Here is an 18,445-nt window from a genome sequence, read left to right as displayed (position 1 = left end):
ATTGTTAAAACACTACTGTAACTGTTTATCAACGTTCAACAATCTCTCAAAATCTTCAATTTTTTTTTTGCGGGGCTCAAAATCTTCAAATTGAAGTACAAATTTATGAGGAAAGAGTGTGCAGATCCCACTCCTTCCAAAAAATAAAATAAAATAAAAACACCCGCTCTTGAAAAGACCATAAAAAACAGGCATAACCAAATAAATATGGCAACATATGGGCCGTATTTTGCACCAGCTTATAGTTTAAGATATAAAATACTGTAGACTTTATTTGCAAGGGGTATTCAGATGCACCAAGCTGGCCCATTAATTTCCTCGTGCCGAGCGAATCCCCACCACCATCTCCCCGGCGAGCGGCGGCGCCATGCTCCAACTCCGCCGCCGCCTCCTCCCGCTTCTCCGCGCCGCCGCCGCCGCCCATCCCCCCACCTCCGCCTCCTCCTCCTCCTCTCTCGACCTCAGCCGCCGCCTCCTCTCCACCGCCGCCACCGCGAACCCCTTCTCGGTGGAGGAGTACCTCGTCGCCACCTGCGGCCTCACCGGCGGTCAGGCGCTCAAAGCGTCCGGGAAGCTCGCCTACCTCAAGTCGTCCTCCAACCCGGACGCCGAGCTCGCGCTCCTCTCCGGCGTCGGCCTCTCCCGCGCCGACCTCGCCGCCGTGGTCGCCGCCGACCCGATGCTGCTCTGCGCTAGGCCCGCCAACATCGCTCTCCGGCTCCACTCCCTCCGCGACCGCGTCGGCCTGTCGGATGCGGACATCGCCGGCTTCCTCCTCGCCGGCGGCGCCAATGCCGCGCAGGCCTTCCGCGGGTGCGACATCGCCTCGAGGCTGGAGTTCTGGATCCCGTTCCTTGGATCCTTCGAGATGCTTCTCAAGATAGTGAGAAGCAACTACAACGTCCTCACTTCCGATCTGGAGAAGGTGGTCAAGCCCAACATCGCGCTGCTCCAGGAGTGCGGGCTAACTGTTTGTGATATTGCCAAAATGTTTGTTAGCCACAGCAGGGTGCTCACGATGAATCCCAAGCGGATGGAAGCCTGCATGAGGCGCACCGACGAGCTCGGGGTGCAACGCTCCTCTCGCCAATTCAAGTACGTGCTGAGTTACGTTTCTCGCATCACAGAAGGCAAGGCCGCCGCGAAGATGAGGTTCTTGAGTAGCATTCTTGGTTGCTCGATGGACAACATCCGTGGTATTGTCTGCAGGATGCCATCTATTCTAGGATTTTCTGAGGAGAACATTCGTAGCACGATAGAGTTCTTGACTAGCACTATTGGTTGTTCCCAGGACAAGATCTGCGCCGCACTCTGCAAGAATCCAAACGTTCTAGGATTTTCCGATGAGAATCTTCGCCACAAGATAAACTTCATGATCACCGAGGTTGGATTGGAGCCTGAGGACATTGTGGAAAGGCTTTGGGTGCTCACTTTCAGCCTGGAGAAGCGTATGGTGCCACGGCATTCTGTCATAAAGATCCTGCGTGCTATGGGGAAGGATGTCGTTGACTTCAGCAATTCACTTATTTACTCTGAGGAAAAATTTATTGCAAGATACATTGATCCTTACAAGCAAGCAGCTCCTACGCTCGCAGACACCTACGCTGCAGCTTGCGCGGGGAAAATGTCTGATGGAGTTCATCTTTGAATGTAGTTTCTGCCAGGTTCATCCTTTATCTGAGGCTAATTGCTGATGCTGTGCAGGGCAGTATCTTCTTATGCTCATCATTTAATGTTTATCCATACTACTTCCATTCTGAATCTGGACTTTTTATCAGTAGAACTTACGGCCATCTGATTACTCACAATGCGATTCAATTATGGATATCTGTATCTCATGTTCTTCTATTAATTGAGAAACAGCGATTAGGCAGTATTAGTATTTTTCTCATTTGTCATTTCTCCGTTTATCAGGTATTGCCTTTGCTTTATCATGATAATCTACAATGCTGTGGCGTGGCCAATTTGATGAATTTATACAGGAAATGAAACTTACCTACAAACTATGATGTGGACCTGTTGTTTGCCAAATCATTGTGTAATGTCAATAGCTAAACATAAACTAAATCTATATTCCTTGTAACGTACTGATGTTGAGCCGCTAGAGATTTTCAGAGGCTAGGAACTAAGAGTGATAATGTTCCCATAACAGCAACCTGGGGATCTCTTATTTATTCCCTTTTGACATGTATTAAGTAAATCAAGGAACATAGCAGGAAGATAGCCTTGACTAACCTGTCTAGTCTTGTAATATCACCCTTACGAAAAAATCTATCAAGCAATAATTCTGTCCTAAATGCTACTCCCTCCATCCCAAATTGATCATCAATTTATGCACCAAGATCAAAGATAATTTAAATCTCATCAATCAAGACACTATGCACATATTCTCCCTTGCTACATTAATTGTATTCCGATCAATTTGAGAAGGAGGGAGTATGACACTAAAGGTTATAGAAGTTTTGTATGTTCATTTTCCTCCAAGAACCCAGGAGCTTACTCCACGAAAGTTCCAAACGAACTGAGTAAGTTATAGTTGACTCCTGAAATTTTTGTGTTTCAAGAAAATAACAGTATAGCATAATTGTTTTTTATTATTATCTATTTTTGTTCCCTGGAAGTAAGAATGGCTTAATAGTCATCCCTAAAATCCTCTTTTGCTTTCTTCTGGGAACACCACCATTCCTTTGCAGAAAGAAGTACATGCAGGCTGTATCTCTGTTCTTTTGAATGTTCCATTACTTACTATTATCCCTTGTCATTTCTGCTCTTTCCTTAAACATGAAAAGAAGCAAGGGAAACGTATTATCAATTTGTTTGGACGAATACTATAGAATTCAGCCCTCCATTTCAATCTTGTGGTTGATTTTTTTTCGGGTTAGTATTATACTATGAGCTCATGTTAGTTCTGACCATTCCAACAATCACTGTGGGCAGAACCATGATGAATCTTGTAATTAGGCTAACATGAAGTTTCCAGGGTGTAGCACTGTCAACTGAACCTGTGAAGTTTTAGATTGCTAGATTGTAGAGGGACAATCATGCTCGCTGGAGAGATGTGAGAGTTATGAAGAACATCTTGTTGACCTACTTGGGGAATGCCATTTTTTTGTCAGAGATACTACCTCTGTCCTAGGATAAGTTAATCTAGTACAGGATGTGACTAGATTAACTTAATCTGGAATGAAGGGAGTACATCATAAGTACCCAGAATCATTGAAGTCTTCATAAAATCTTAGTAGAACTACCTTGAGGTGCTTAAATGCCAAGAGTTGCCAACAGCGGATGTTGTTGTAGGCGCGTGGTGTGGTTGTTTTTTCCTTTTCTGACTATAGTCTTCTAGGACTATAGACTTGTATTTTTGTCCTGCTTTATCAATACACTAGTTAGTGTGCACGTGCAAGGCACGTCGGCATATATCGAATGGAGTGACACTAAGTCATGAACAAAATATTGGTGCTTTGTTTATTCCAGCTGTAAGGGAGTAGATTTTATGTTGGTTGTGTATTGAGAAAGATCAGTGATGTTACAGTATAAAAGACCGTACATTGAGAAATATTAGTGATGTTACTGTATGAAAAACCTTTAGGAAATGCATATATCGAATGGAATAACACTAAGTCATGAACAAGATATTGATGCTTTGTTTATTCCAGCTATAAGGGAGTAGATTTCATTTTGGTTGTGCATTGAGAGAGATTAGTGAAGGTGCTTTATAAAAAAGCTTTAGTTTGCTGTGCATGTATGTCTTGCTGGCCTGGCGAACTGGCCATTGATATTTATATATGATTTAGCTTTTATAAAATCTGCATCCATACTTAAATGGTAAAGATCAGCCCTTCGATTGATTTTTTTTTTTTGGCACTTTATTTTCGTAAGGTTGCTACAAATTGTGGGAATACACGGTAGTAAAAGTGGAATACATATGTATATTGTACAGACAATTCAACAGGGAGAATTCATGAAGGATGCCAGAGTAACCTCCTCAGAAACTGCATCAGCAGAAGCTTAATAACAGTAGGCAAAGACATATAATTAGATATAAATACTTCATGTATACATGATAATTCCTAGAAGCAAAATGTTACCATCAAAACAAGCCTGCTGCCTGCTATTTTGCTGTGACCTCAGTACAAATCAGGTGAAAAATAGCAGTGCTTTCAGTTGGCCATGGCATAAGCAAATCAGGTGAAGGAAAGTGATTTAATCTATCCATTATATATGTTTTCTTTTTAAACCTTAAACACTTTATTTAGAAGCATAGAACATGCCGGATTACAAAGTTCCTGGAATTGAAATTGTCTCTAATGTCATTAGCATGACATTTTCTGGTAGGATAAGCCAAATGCGATATATTTTGACAAACATATATAGACAGGGGCTGCATTAACATTGGACTTGGCTTCATGAGGAAAAATATCAGTGGAAATATTAGCCTCTGAAATATAACAGGTGAGCTTGCTGAAAGGGCAAGAAAAAAACAGGTGGAAATCAGATTCAGGAATGCCACACCTACAGCAAGCAGAGGAAATGTCTTGAATTCTGCAATTTAACCTTTGAGCAGAGGGCAAAGCACCTCTGAGAAGTCTCCAGGCAAAAGGTTTCACGTTTGGAGGAATTAATTTGTCTTTCCAGACATGCTTGAGAATTGAAAGAGTTTGAGCACTGACCTGATGGCTGTGTTGTGTTTTCCTTTTCCTTATTTCCTTGTGACTACTTTTGGAACTGCAAAGACCATTATTTGTATGTTTCCAACAAAGTTTTTCTTCAACATCCTGTTGATTGATTTGAACCTGAGGTGTGTTTGGAGGTGGGTGTTGGGAACCCATCGCCCATGCACGGAAAATGGAGCGGTTCATTAGCACGTGATTAATTAAGTATTAGCTTTTTTTTTCAAAAATGGATCAATATGATTTTTTTAAACAACTTTTGTATAGAAACTTTTTGTAAAAAACGCACCGTTTAGCAGTTTGAAAAGCGTGCACGCGAAAAACGAGAGGGGAGTGTTAGGAACTTGCTCTTGCAAACACACCCCGTGATTTTATGAACAGCATGATCATTAAAAATCAGGTTATTAAGTTTTTGCAAGTTCCAAGTTTTGTCCTGACTCCAGAGGTCTGCAACTACCTCAGGCATATTGGTGGGAATACTATCAAGATTGTAGTCATGAATATCATTATCTAAGGGCAAGTGCTATAATGCTTCATGTGCTGCCTCTAAAAATGACACATAGGATTGGGTGATGAGGTGGAGGAGAGAAGTATGGAGAGAGATGATAAACCACCCCTAAATCAAAAGGTAGCCTCCACACAAATTCCAAGAAAGATGTGAGAGTACTAAAGACATTGATATTTGTGTAAGAGGTGACCTATTGTATATCTTGCATCTTAATTTATTGGTGAATACCATAAATAAATTTGGAGGTAGCAATCGCATCTATTATAGTACTTGCCCTAAATTACACCAAGCTTGGCTCCAAATTGAAACCTTCCCGTCCCCCAATTGCCAAATCACAGTCTTTGAGGATAGCCTTCATTTAAGAATGGATCTCCCAAGACTTTAGACAGAGGGGTCTCCTTTGTACACCTATCCACCAAAAAATCGTAATAATTGCCTTGAGTTTAACAGTTAATTTCTTAGGAAGGAGAGTGATTGCCATGTAATAAATTGGAAGAGAGGAAATAACATATTTGATCAGTGTCAATCTATCCATTATATTCAATCTCTTGAATGGACAGCGCAACCCAGAAGCAAATTGACCATAAATTCAGAATCGCCACAAACGCATAACACATATAGCTGAAAAATCTGAACTATTGGCTTACTACTATAGTTTCAGACAACTGAGGCACTCTTTTAATCAGTTTGTCCTGTTGCGGTAGTTACATGTAAAATTAAATCGAAATAAACCCTACAAATATTTATCAAACATCATTAACAGAGCCTCTGCCATTGTGTTCTCCCCTGTGCAAAGTTGAGCCCAGGTTTGCACAACCTTACTACCCCTGCATCAACTTTACTTGGTTGAGCTACCAAGCTTCATCATGAAAGGCCACATCCTGCAACATCCCAAGGCAGATCCATGCATGCACCTCTGACCTGTATAAAGAAAAGCACCCATCTTAGCAAAGAGAAAATAGTTAATATAAAAATAATGACTTGAAAGCTTACCGGTAAGCATTACACTAAAACCTCCCTGTATACAATGTTTTTTTTGCCTTTTCCAGTGGGATCGATTTCCTTCCTTGGCTTGGCTAGGATTATTGTCGTCTCCCTTGATACCCCCCTCGATAATGCAACATACAATTGCTCATGCGAGAATACAGGCTCAAGAAGGTAAACTCCCACATATGGGATCGTCTGTCCTTGTGCCTTGTTAATTGTCATTGCAAAGATGAGTCGAATTGGGAATTGCTTCCTTTTAAACTTAAAAGGAAGAGAGAGATCTTCCGAGGGGCATAATGGGATCCTAGGTATGAACACTCTCATCCCAGCATGTTGACCACCAACAATCTCCGTGTCAATCGCATTATTCTGGAAATCTCTAATCACCAGCCTTGTCCCATTGCACAAGCCATTATGAGGGTCAAGATTCCGCAACAAAATCACCGGACAATTTACCTTCAACTTTAGAATGTGTGGAGGGAGCCCATTTGGCGTGAGAGAAATAAGAAACTCATTGGGGTAGTTGTTGCTTAAATCATCCTCAACTGAATAAAAGCTATAATATATCATTTCCTTCCCTGGGAAACGGTCAATCAACTTTTCATTGAGCTCATCGACATACTCATTTTTTTTGTCGCAAGGATGGCACACGTGCTCATATAGGAAGATGATGTTGCATTTGACTCTAGTGAAGGGAAAACACCGTCGATCAAACTTTTAAGTGATGCTGTAGCGTCCACGTAGGGAATAACAATGTCATGTGGGAGACGTCTAAAATCATCATTGATTGTTTCTTCAGTTCCATTTCCAACTCTTAGGAAGAACTCTGAGAACCATAGGTCAGACTGAGCTCTCATGTTCCTGGTGAGGCGTATTTTTCTTATATCCTCCCAAAGATAAGACCTTTGCAGTGTTAACATCAGTAATTTGTGCTCTAGTGCCACGCCTCACCACAGGCAACACCTGCCTGAAATCCCCTCCAAACACCATCCGTGGACTGACCTAAGGTAGTCATGACACTGTTGTTGTGGTCAGTGCATGGCACATGGTCGTTTTCTGTAAACAAGGAGTCTTGTGGGTGTAATCATTTTTTTCGTACATGGTCCACCTATAAAATTGGTAATCAGGACATGGTCAATTAGTAATAAAAATATGTATGAGAGGTTACCTGCATTTTGAGATGATTCCTTCTTCCGTTTCCTGGACTCACGGGCCTTCTTATTCCTTTCTTCCTTTCTTCCTGGACTCATATGATGCATACCTCTCCCTAGCACGTTTTCTTTTAATCTCAGCAGCACTAAGGGAATTAATATCATAATGCAGAGCTGTAGATACATGAATAAAATGGGATTCGGTTAAAATGGAGTTATGCTAAATTTAAAGCTCTAGTTTCACTGGGTATACCTAGAGTGGTTGCAGGTGGAGTGGACAAAGTTGGTAACGTTGCATTTTGAACAACATAATCTGGTAGACCTAAAACATGATAAACCCAGTATTATATATACACATGGCTACAAAAGCGGTGAACACTTGCACATTTAATTTCAGATTGCCAATCAAACTATATGTTTTGGGAGGTAAGGTAGCCATTTTGGATATAACGCAGGGTACACTGCCAACGTCCGTAAACGGGAGACGCCTAGGCGTGATTCCAGATTCCAATGCGCCATTTGCTGCGGGCACAAAATACTCTTTTAAGTAATGGGCATGTCAAAATAAATCTTAAGACACAATTTAGCCGTGTTACCAATTACAGTAGGTGAAGATGTCAATTTAATATTTTTAGATTGCTCGCTCCTTCGTTGCCTGTTCTCACGGTTCTTCCTCACAATATCTGCCTTCTGTCCAATAGATAAAGAAGCATATTTCTCCCTAGCACGTTTTTTTTTTAAGTCGGCAGCTCTTAGATTACTAATATCAGCAAGAGGTCCTATGGAAGGAATGATCAATGTACAAAATTAGCATGAACACCAATTTATATATAGTTGAACTGTAGAAACTGATTACAGAAATTATTTGTAAAAATTGATAGGATGTAGTGACAGGGCACAAATTACGTTTATACAACAGACCTTGCGTTGGGGTTGACATGGTACTTGTGGTGGATAAACAATTCTGTTTATTAGACAATTCGGTGTTGCCTGTTACTCTGAGACGCTTGGGTGTCATTATGGATTGCACAAACTCATTTCCTGCACCACCAGATATCCAGTTAAGCACAGTGCTAGTGTGCACACGAAAAAGAAAAAAACAATATGGGGGTTTACCAGGGGCGGATCTACAGTATTGGGGTCGGTGTCAGGCGACATCGACGACTTTCGATAAAACCTATAGCAAAACTGATTATCTAGATGTTATAACACCATGATCTAAGCATAATTAGCACACTATGACACCGATAGACACATTATGACATCAACGAATCGATTTTCTGGATCCGCCACTAGGGTTTACCAATTGAAGTTGTCCTCGCCATCTGTGTTTTTCCTTCAGATGCAGAATTCATACGATGGATGTTATGGCAGCTCAATTGAACCATGTTTTCCTTTTCTTCAACACTTGAAGCCGTACACTTGCCCATTTTCCTTTTTTTTATGGCATCGTCACCCATTGTAGAGGTGGGACCAGGTGGTCTGGATCATTGCAACATATAAATGATTAGCATGATAAAAACGGTGGGATTATAATATCTTAGTTATTTGCAGTCCTGGTCCTTCGAGACAGGAGAGGCACTGATTCAATAAAGTTTCCAGGGGAAGCTACTATTTCAAGACAAAAATTTAAAAACTTAACACACTTTCTATAACAGAAAATAGCATATGTGGGGATATGTAAGTGTGCTTTCTTCTTAGGTACAACACTTGCATAGCGAGATGTTGATGGAGCATGTAACCGAAGTCAATGTGAAATACACAAATGCATATATTCTCCAGTGATGCTAAAAAAGAAACAGAGTACTGAAACTACTGGATGATGTGCAACACAAAGTTGACTGTACAGCTGAAATGAAAACAGAAAAATTCTCTCTGAACAACCATTTTCAGAAAATGTGTTTTAGTATACAATTGGCACTACTTAGTATAACGGAAAACTGTAGTCTGGAAAGGAGTGACACATACATATTACTTGGAACTAATATGGAAGAGCTTATGTATCTGAAAGCAAACTCCAATTCACTAATCCGTTCCATAAGAACAGAAATTGGCACTGCACGTGGGAAACCTCAATGTATGACGCTGAAGCGGGCGATCGAGCGCGGCGCGAATCACACCATGGATGAATCACTTGATGGATTTGAGTCGTTGAATCTAGTGTATGGACGGCCAGGATGTTGCGTGTCTGCTCAAGTTGCTCCATTATATAGTATATAATAAGCGCACGATTCTTGATGCCTCATTTGATATTCTGATGATGCATGGATTTCTTACCTTCAGGGTGCTCTTTCCGTTGGTGTCCTTGTGCCATGTCGATTTCCTTGCTTTATGGGACGCTTTCTCCACGACATTCTTGCATCCAGGAATACCAGATGTGCACTCCTTCCTTGGTGTCTTTCTAGTTTAGGGCAGTACACTGCCAAGTCGGCTTATGATGCTCTCTTTCAAGGGGCAACTTATTTTGGTCCTTGCCTCCTTGGGGATGCATTTGGAAAAGCTGGGCTCCTGGAATGTGTAGTTTCTTCATGTTGCTGGATGCACATAACCGATGTTGTGCACCGCGGATCGTTTGGAACATTGAGGTCTTCCGCATCCTGATTGTTGACTTTAATTATTTTAGATAATGGATTTTTATTAATCCGGTCTCTATATCCATGGACATACACAACAAAAAAAAATATAAGAGCACTTAGACTCACACCTCAATAATGAGGAGAACACTTAACCAAAAAAATAAAAACCTACGACCTCGGTACACCCCTGCTTCCCGACATTCTCTCCTGAAACGACTAGATTCGGAAAGTGGAAGTTGTCTAGTCACCGTCGTGCTGCCCCTAATCCGTCGTCGTTGTGAACCTCCGCTAGTGCCATCTTCATCTACTTTAGGCGAGCTGACGTCACGCGCCGCTGGTTATCCCACCTTCATCTGTCGTCGTCTAGTCAGAACTAGCCGACCAGACATGAGCCGCTGGGATCCACTTCCGTTTCGCCGGATTCCTAGGCCTCCACTGCCTATAGGACCAACGTCATCGTTGGGATACTCTTCCACCTCCCAAACTCCAAGTTCGTTGTCACCCCTAGGGCCACCGCCACTGCTAGGGTCCACATTTCTTGCAAAAAAACTCAGTCCTCCTCCGCCACCGCCGTCGAGGATATCCTCTTCCGCCCGCACTCCCAGTCCTCCATCGCCCTAGAGCCGCCGCCACCAATGGGATCCACCTCCGCCTGATCCTCCTCGCCGAGAACCTTGCACCGGCGCTCAGGCTGCTGTCGAGGAGGTCATTTTCACTCGGACTCCCAAGCCACGGTGCTCAGGCCGCCACCGAGGTCATTTTCGCCTAGACTCCAAAGCCGCCGCCACCCTAGGCCACCGCTGCCTACAGGACCACCTCTGCCTGATCCACCTTCTCCCTACCGAGGACTGGCCGTCGGCACTCAGGCTGTCGCCGTCCTCCACCTCGCCGCCTCCGGACCACCTCCACTTCCGTCATCCAAGCCGGGGGCATCGTTGTTGATGAGCCGGAGAGGAGCCGCGACGTTGTACATCCGAACCCGTGTGCAGAGGCTCAGATCTAAAAGTTGTTGTTTGCCTTCATCCATTGGAGAGCTAGGAAGCCGCCACGGCGCCACCGGATCATGTTATTACTGACATTGTATCCAAATATATTTAGTGTTAAATTTTATGAAACTAATTTGGTGTCGTAGATACTGCTAATTTTTTTCTATAAACTTAGTCAAACCTAAAAAATTTTGACTAAAAAAAGTAAAACAACTTATAATATAAATCGGAGAGTTTTCAGTGCATTGAAACACTGTGTGTTAATACAAAATCACTGTAGAAATAACGATTCTCCCGATCGACGCTGAGGATATCCGATCGAGCTCCATCAACCAACTTTCTTTTGTCCCACAAAACACAGATTTTTTGTGTGATTTCTTCCTCAAAATTACTGCACATATGACATATATGTGTTTGCACGTATATATACAGGTTAGCAGGTGGTAAAAAATGACAAAAACAAAAAGAACTCAAGTTGAAAACCAGCTGTGATTAATATACCAAATTCCATTTGATGTGATATATCAGAGAGAGAGACCCATTTGATCTGCTTACAATGACAAACATTATCTGATCTACTACTGATGTGCGCTCTCCATTTCAAATTATTCATTGTTCCTGAGGCTAACTCTATCTTTGACCAACAACTTAAAAATAAAGTAAACAATATCAAATATTTAGATACAGAGGTCGTAGCATCTACCATTGTCTATAAGCGAGTCGGCTGAGTTTGAGAGAAGGGGAATTGAGGAAATTGAGAAGATACATAAAACGAGATGGACCATTTGCACATGATTATTTCAGTATTAACTATTTTAAATTTCAAAAATGGATTCATATGATATTTTAAAACAACTTTCCTATAGAATTTTTTTGCAAAAGATACACCGTTTAGTATTCAGGAAGCGTACGCACAGAAAACGAAACAAGCAAACTCACAGTCTCCACTGCCGAACAGAGCCAAGCCCATTGTCATGGTGATGGAAAAATCTAATAAAAGCTCTTACAACAAAAATCTTGAAACGTTTAATGTAATCAATTGGTAGTTACAGAAAAACCAACATGCAATCCAACTGTGCTACGTTACTGCAAGTAATAAAGAGTTTGTAAACAATTATTTTATTACTTGCATCATTTTCCTATTTGCACTGAAGGCTGAATTCACAACTGCTTCCGAAGTTGCAGATGACAACTAGTCTTGAATGTGGATGTCAATTTATTTCTCTCAACCCGACAGAACAGCTGAACTGCTACATGATTTTACAGCTAGTGTAGCTAAGGTTAGTTCACCAAACAATATGGCCACTATCATCCACACTTTTGCTTTTTACTGGTACAAATCACAAACATATCACACAACTTTTTCTTTCTTTCTTTGTACATTTGTTTCGAAAAAATTAGTACAGGCTAGCGCAACAACAGGACCAACAGATCCTATTCTCTTCAGGTGATGAACAGCAACAATTTCGATCAGGATAACCTGTAAAATCAATATACAACCATATCCAATGTTTTCTGTACCAATTCGGCGGAAGGAACCGGGCACTCTTTCGCCGGGTTGCAAAGAATTCGATTTCAGCAGCCAATGTCGAATTCATTCTGCTCGGATGAAAGGAGAGGAGCTCATTTCCGTGGTGCTGTAGAACGAGTCTTCCCCGCCGCCATACAAGTTCTCCTCTTTCTCATCCTCCCACCGGAGGATCTCCCTCACGTACTTGAACGCCTCGTCGACCGTCTGGCGGTCACGGGCACGCGCCTGCCACACGAAGAGCTTCCGGCCCGTGTGCTCGTAGTACAGGTCCTTGAACTTCACCGCTACGTAGTAGTACGCCTGCTGGGCGAGCGACTGGTTGTTGTGGTGTGTCCGCACCGGGGAGAAGTCGTTGAACCACTCGCAGGTCGTTAGAGGTGCGCGGTTGATCTTCTCCTCAAAGAGGTCATACTTGTTGAGTACCAGGACGAAAGGAGTATCGCAGAAGCATGGTTGCCTGATTGTCAAACAGCAGGGAATATTTAATTAAAAACTAGCTGACTAGTTCAACAGAATCCATTCGAGAACAGTTTCCCATTTAATTATTGCATTACCCACAACATTATTGCCACATCGTTCTTGACTCAGTTACTATATCCGAAATCATGGAGTTGAAATAAACTTAATTGTTGTACTAGTTCTAGAAAAACTTGATTATGATACTGGAATTATTACTTCATCCAGTATTTGTGAGGTTAAGAATTGCCAGATGCAGGAGTGGAGAAAAGACAAACTGTACTATAGAGAAATGTACCCTAAAAGTTCTTAGTTTTCAATGAAAAATAGCAGCTTACCGAATCGTAGCCTCAAATAACTCTTTGCTTTGCATCATCTTGTTCAAGAGAGGCCGACTGCTGCCATATACAGGAGGTCCCACTTGGTCATAGTCACTGAGGGCTACAGAGAATATCACCATGCGGACATCCTCAAACATTTCCACCCACTTGCAGCCATCATTCATGCCCTTGGCACTTACTCTAATCAACTGATATCTGAGGAGCAAAACATATAAGAACATTAAGTGCACATGGCTGAGATCGATTTGCACATGGCATGAAGTTAAGAGATTACTTGGTAAGAGGCTGGGAATGTGCTTCAGGGTTCTCAATGTAAGGCTCAGACATGGGACTGCGATCATCAAGGGCGAATTCAATGAAAGCCAACCCATTCCCTTGTGTTACACCTTCAGCAAAGATCACATCTTTCTCTGAAGGTTCATACTCATTGCTCGATACCTCAATGGCCTGCAAAGGTATTCCATGTATAGGAGAAGTCAGTTGAACAGCTTGAAATAAAAATAAAGTTAACTGCACATGACAAAAAGTAGTTTTGCCAACATCAAAACAGCAACAATGAAGAATAACACGTAATACTGCAAGATAATGGGGGGAACATAATTTTGGTTTCAGTAATATTTGAAACTGGGGAAGGGATTTCCTTCCTAGCTTCAAAAAACAACAAAGCAAGGAGATAAGCAATCCTTGAAATATTCAAAGATGGCATCACCAGAAAGAATAGATACAGTTTTCTGGATGAGCCAAGCTGTTACCATTGTAAATAAATAAAGAAGACAAGCATATGTTCTGGACTAGTAATCTTTTTTGTAACAAATAGTGGTAATCAAACAAATATACTTCAATGTGAATAATGAAGAGCACCATCTCTAGCAACAGTGGATTATATTAATAAAAAAAATCAAAGATCGTACCCTGCTCAAGAAGTACTCAGCAACATCAGGAAGGAAATGCAATTCGTCCTTTCTTTTATATGTTGCTTGTATGGCAGGATCCTTCCACATCTCATCAACAAATGGAGCGTATTCTCGCGTTGCGGCAGGGAAGAAAGCATCTAGATCACCCATCGCTATGATATCCAAAAGCCAATCTGAGAATTTCTTCAGCCTTGGATTTATCGAGTATATACAGGAATTTGAACCATTTGCTTTATTTTCATCTGCAGCCCAGAAACCAGTTCAGCAATACAGAATTGCTGCAGAAACAAACACCGGAGCAAATGAATTGACCATTTTACCTTGTTGGGTTTCTTCATCCTCTGAAATTGTGCAATTTGATCTAGATAAAGCTTCTTCCTCAAAGCGTTCACGACCCTCAAGCAAAATTCCAAGGTACTTGAACATATTGCTTTGGATAATCAGTTTGATGTTTTCAAGTTCTTCTTGGGTGAATCTTGTCCCGTACAAGTACTTAGCCTGGTACATGATACCCAAAACATCATCAGCATGACCATACAAGAATTAGTATCTTAGACAAATTGCAGGCACTACTACCAGGTAGATACAACAAAACTACTACTGAGAGTGGATAATGATGTGTCAGCAATCAATAAAAACTTCCAAGTTTTATGCTAAGAACACAAGTCCGGTGGCTACTGGCTACAACATAAAAACAACTCATGCCATCTCTGCTCTGTGGGAAGTATCTGAAGCACACAAACATAGGTCGCCACAATTAATTGATTTCTACATCGCTCAAAAGTATTACTACATAACAAAGTAATCTCATACAGATCCAGTTACAGTGAATTACAGAGAGATAGAGACCAATCAAATAGCAATGAAAATCATAAGAGACCTGTTTAAAAATTGTGCTTGTACCAGCACCATCTGGTCCAAGAAGCAGCAGCTTTTGGATTCTTTTCTGGTCCAAATAATCAGGAACAGTTCTTGCAGAATAGTGAACTTCATCTCTCGTTTCATTAGAGTTCCCAGGAGGCACCGGAAGTGAAAATAATGCGCATGCAAAACGTGTCAAAGCCTGGGAATAAAATGATCATTAGCAACAAGCAAATTTAGCTTTTAAGTTTGAGGAAATGGCAACGGACTCTAATTTATTTTTTAACCGAGATACATACCGACTCCCAGATTTTTCCTTTGATGTTGTTCTGTCCTTCTTCCTCATAGCGACCATCATCATAAACCCAAAAATGAGTATCACGAGGGCATTGAACATTTGCAACCTACAAGCACAATTCCAATGATGTGACAAGCATTGCTTATTTTGTGGTAAAAGAAATCTTTAAATCTTGGCCATTGATTCAAGGGCCCAGTTTAGCTAAAAGAAAGCATTCACCACTAGTGCCATTTAGTAGCCCTTGCTAACAGGAACTTCTGGTCGATGAACTAAATAGCCTGATGTGTAATCCTTTTCCATTATCTAACAAATAATAGCATGCTATCTGGAATGACAAACCCACTGCATTTAGTGAAACTTCCTAATTTGTCTAAGCTGTGAAAAGGATTACATTTAGTGAAACTTACAAATAATAGTAAGCATGAAAGGTGAGACTTTTCTCAAAAACGAAGGTTATGGTTATACCAAAAGTGACCATTTTTTGCATATTTATAGTATAATTAATTGGCAAGTTATGTTACAGTTAATGGTTGGGTATTTTTATTTTGAATATTTCAAATTATATAAAATACCCCTTCTAAGTGTAGTGGTTCATGACCTATACAAATAACCGTGTCAAAGGTACTAAGCAATTGGGAGGCACTAATTTTATCATTCATGCTTTTCACCAAAAGGACTATCTACAAGCAGCTTGGAAGAATAAAGCATGATCGGCTAATAGCGAGAAGCAGTTCTAAAGAAACAGAGATGGAAATCATTGGTACCTTTAGAATTTTCAGCTCAATCTTTGTTATTTCCCTTCCATTTATATAAACTTGGGTATTTCCGTTACTGGCGTTAGCCTGAAGCTTCCCAGTAAAGCTGAGGTTAGAACTAATAATTCTTTCCGGTTTTTCTCCTTCCTATCAGAACAAAACAGTTTTATCAGCACAAAATCCTGTTAAACTTATAACAAGAAAATTGTGTCCGTATGCTCATAATGAATTTACCTTTCCCCATAAACCTGACTCCTTGTCATACCAATACTTTCCAGGCTTCAGCTTCTGAGGTGGCCGGGAGCAACTAAGCAGGTCTGTCAGCTCATCTGGCCCCAGTGGACAACCATTCACAATAAGTTGCTCCGGCCGAAGCTGGTTTGCTTGGCACTCCTTCTCGGCTTTCAATATTTGCCTTACTTCCAAGGGGCTAAGTAACCTTGAGAGTGTCCTTGAGTTCTTCCCTAGCTTTGACCGCTTGGACTCATCAATTGGCTGGCCAATGCAAGTGACGCACTTGCGCCCTTCCGGCATCGACCCCATCATCCTCAGCACACAGTAGCCGCAGTACCTCGCATCGCACACGATGCACGCTTCCTTGCTCTCCCATTTCCTCTTCCCACACCGATAGCACGCCCTCCTCCTCTTCTCCTTCTTGGTCACCGCCACGTACTGCTCGGACATCTCCTCGAACTCCTTGCTCCCACACTTGCTGTCCGGCGTGAACCCGAACGTCACCGTGGCGCCTCTCCTCCCCTCCTGCGTCCGGTGGCTCCTATCCTGCGGCCCCGGCGAGCTCTGCGCTGAATCATGTGACAACGAGCGGGAATCATCATCATCATCGTCAAACTCCTCATTCTGCAGTACCGAATTGACCGAATCCGAGCTGCCGCCGCCGACCTGCGCCGACACGGGCTCGGCGCACCGGGCAATCCGGGACACTGGGAGCGGGATGGGCTCCACAACCGGCAACCCTCCTCCGTTCCCAAGCCTCTGCGGGCCGGACACCGTCTCCGCCGTGGGGATCTCGACGGGGTCCACCCTAGGTAGGTCATAGGCCACCGGTGGGCCGTCGTACTCTAGGGCTATGGAGTAATCGAGATTCGGCGGCGCCTCCGGGATGGGGGCCCCCGGCGGGAGGATCCTCCTCAGCATGTCCTCCCAGCTGCCCCCATCCACCGCCTCCGCCATAGCTGATTGATAGCTCCTAGTACTGCCTCGTTGAGGGATGGAGAGCTGACAAGGTTGAATCTTTCCGGAGGGGAAGCGAATCGGGGGAATCAAAATCCAATCTTTCCACCACCAAACTGACCTTTCCAGAGAGGAGAAGAAAGCTCATTTCACGGTAATCCAAACCCGCGGCTGCGAAATGAGGGCGGTGGAGGGTGGATCTGGAGGAGGAGGAGGAAGAAGGGAAGAAGGGAGAAGAGGAGAGGAGAACGTGGAGGTAGCAGGAGAGGAGAGCAGTTAGCAGTATGCCTAGTTGCCTACCAAAACCCACTTTACCAAAACAGCAGTAAAAATTTCACCTTTTTTTTTGTTTGTTTGTTCCTAGTACTAACCAAATTAACCTGAGTTGATGGATTGATTGATCAAAGCTGTTGTTGTATATAAAAGGGAGATATGAGGCCATGAGACGAAGGGAGGGCTCGCTATTAGAGCGAGTATAATAAGATGATATAACAACGGGGAGCTAGAAGTTGGAGTTGACTATATTGTTAAATTTGTTTTTAGGCTGTGTTTAGATTGGCCCAAAGTTTGGAATTTGGTTGAAATTGGAGACGATATGATTGAAAAGTTGTGTATGTATGAAAGGTTTGATGTGATGGAAAGTTGAAAGTTTGGAAAAAAAACTTTGGAACTAAACATACCCTTAATGGTGTAACTGCGACGATAACTTTATTATGAGTTTATGATAGGGGTGTCTTTTCAGGTACGGTGAGTAAAAATGGTTAGATTAGATTTTCAGTTTAGATGACAGCGTGAGAGAGTAGATAAGCGGTGAGTTAGAAGGATTACAATGAGAACAAAAAATCTAGTAAAATGAGTGGGGGCGATAGATGATGAGTATGGTCGGTGACAAGGACGAGAGAGACAATATGGTTAGGAGCACGGGATGGCGTGGCGGATCCGATTACGTAAGCCATCTAAGGCAAGGCAAGATAAAACTCACTAAAGTTGATAAAAAGGATGGTGATGACAACATAGAGGAGAATGAAAAGGAGAGTAAAGGGAGAAAGGCAGAGAAGGGTGTAGTTAGAGGGGTACACCAATGCTGACGCGTGGAGGTAAAGTTTTTCGTCATGATACCGATTAGAGCAAATGATGTCATGAGATGGGATCAAGAAGAGGGAACGATAGGCTAGGCATAGGTGGTTGCACTAGCACACAACTTGATAACAACATAATTT

At 42.3% G+C, this 18,445-nt stretch overlaps 2 protein-coding genes across 3 annotated transcripts; one reads left to right on the top strand and one right to left on the bottom strand.

Annotated features, from left to right (window-relative positions):
• Window positions 1-292: 292 nt before the first annotated feature.
• On the top strand, window positions 293-1,825 carry LOC127754953 (uncharacterized). 2 transcript variants are annotated; one of them, XM_052280559.1, is made up of 2 exons: window positions 293-1,196; window positions 1,292-1,477. In XM_052280559.1, exons 1-2 carry the CDS (start codon window positions 368-370, stop codon window positions 1,345-1,347), a joined length of 885 nt encoding a protein of 294 aa, XP_052136519.1. In that variant the 5' UTR covers window positions 293-367; the 3' UTR covers window positions 1,348-1,477. The 2 variants fall into 2 exon arrangements, with proteins under 2 accessions (XP_052136519.1, XP_052136518.1); XM_052280558.1 differs by having other exon boundaries at window positions 293-1,825.
• A 10,014-nt stretch (window positions 1,826-11,839) lies between these two features.
• LOC127754710 (extra-large guanine nucleotide-binding protein 3-like) lies at window positions 11,840-17,511 on the bottom strand. Its single transcript, XM_052280281.1, has 9 exons — window positions 16,269-17,511; window positions 16,044-16,181; window positions 15,281-15,385; window positions 15,001-15,183; window positions 14,441-14,618; window positions 14,118-14,362; window positions 13,481-13,653; window positions 13,204-13,401; window positions 11,840-12,866 (listed from the first exon to the last, which is right to left on the bottom strand). The coding sequence occupies exons 1-9, from the start codon at window positions 17,223-17,225 to the stop codon at window positions 12,473-12,475; spliced, it is 2,571 nt and encodes an 856-aa protein (XP_052136241.1). The 5' UTR covers window positions 17,226-17,511; the 3' UTR covers window positions 11,840-12,472.
• Window positions 17,512-18,445: the final 934 nt, after the last annotated feature.

This window comes from Oryza glaberrima, chromosome 11, assembly GCF_000147395.1.
Source record: "Oryza glaberrima chromosome 11, OglaRS2, whole genome shotgun sequence".
In the NCBI taxonomy this organism is placed as follows: domain Eukaryota; kingdom Viridiplantae; phylum Streptophyta; class Magnoliopsida; order Poales; family Poaceae; genus Oryza; species Oryza glaberrima.
The sequence above is the reverse complement of the archived record's forward strand: the minus strand, read 5'-3'. Positions and strand labels throughout refer to the sequence as shown.

What these genes read in the sequence shown, in the direction of transcription:
- LOC127754953 (XM_052280558.1), top strand. Translation starts at nt 368, where the DNA reads ATGCTCCAACTCCGCCGCCGCCTCCTCCCGCTTCTCCGCGCCGCCGCC.
- LOC127754710 (XM_052280281.1), bottom strand. Translation starts at nt 17,225, where the DNA reads ATGGCGGAGGCGGTGGATGGGGGCAGCTGGGAGGACATGCTGAGGAGG. An exon ending in AAGGAAAAATCTGGGAGTCG is followed by an intron (nt 15,184 to 15,280) that starts GTATGTATCTCG and finishes TTTTATTCCCAG; the next exon opens with GCTTTGACACGTTTTGCATG. An exon ending in GGATGAAGAAACCCAACAAG is followed by an intron (nt 14,363 to 14,440) that starts GTAAAATGGTCA and finishes TCTGGGCTGCAG; the next exon opens with ATGAAAATAAAGCAAATGGT.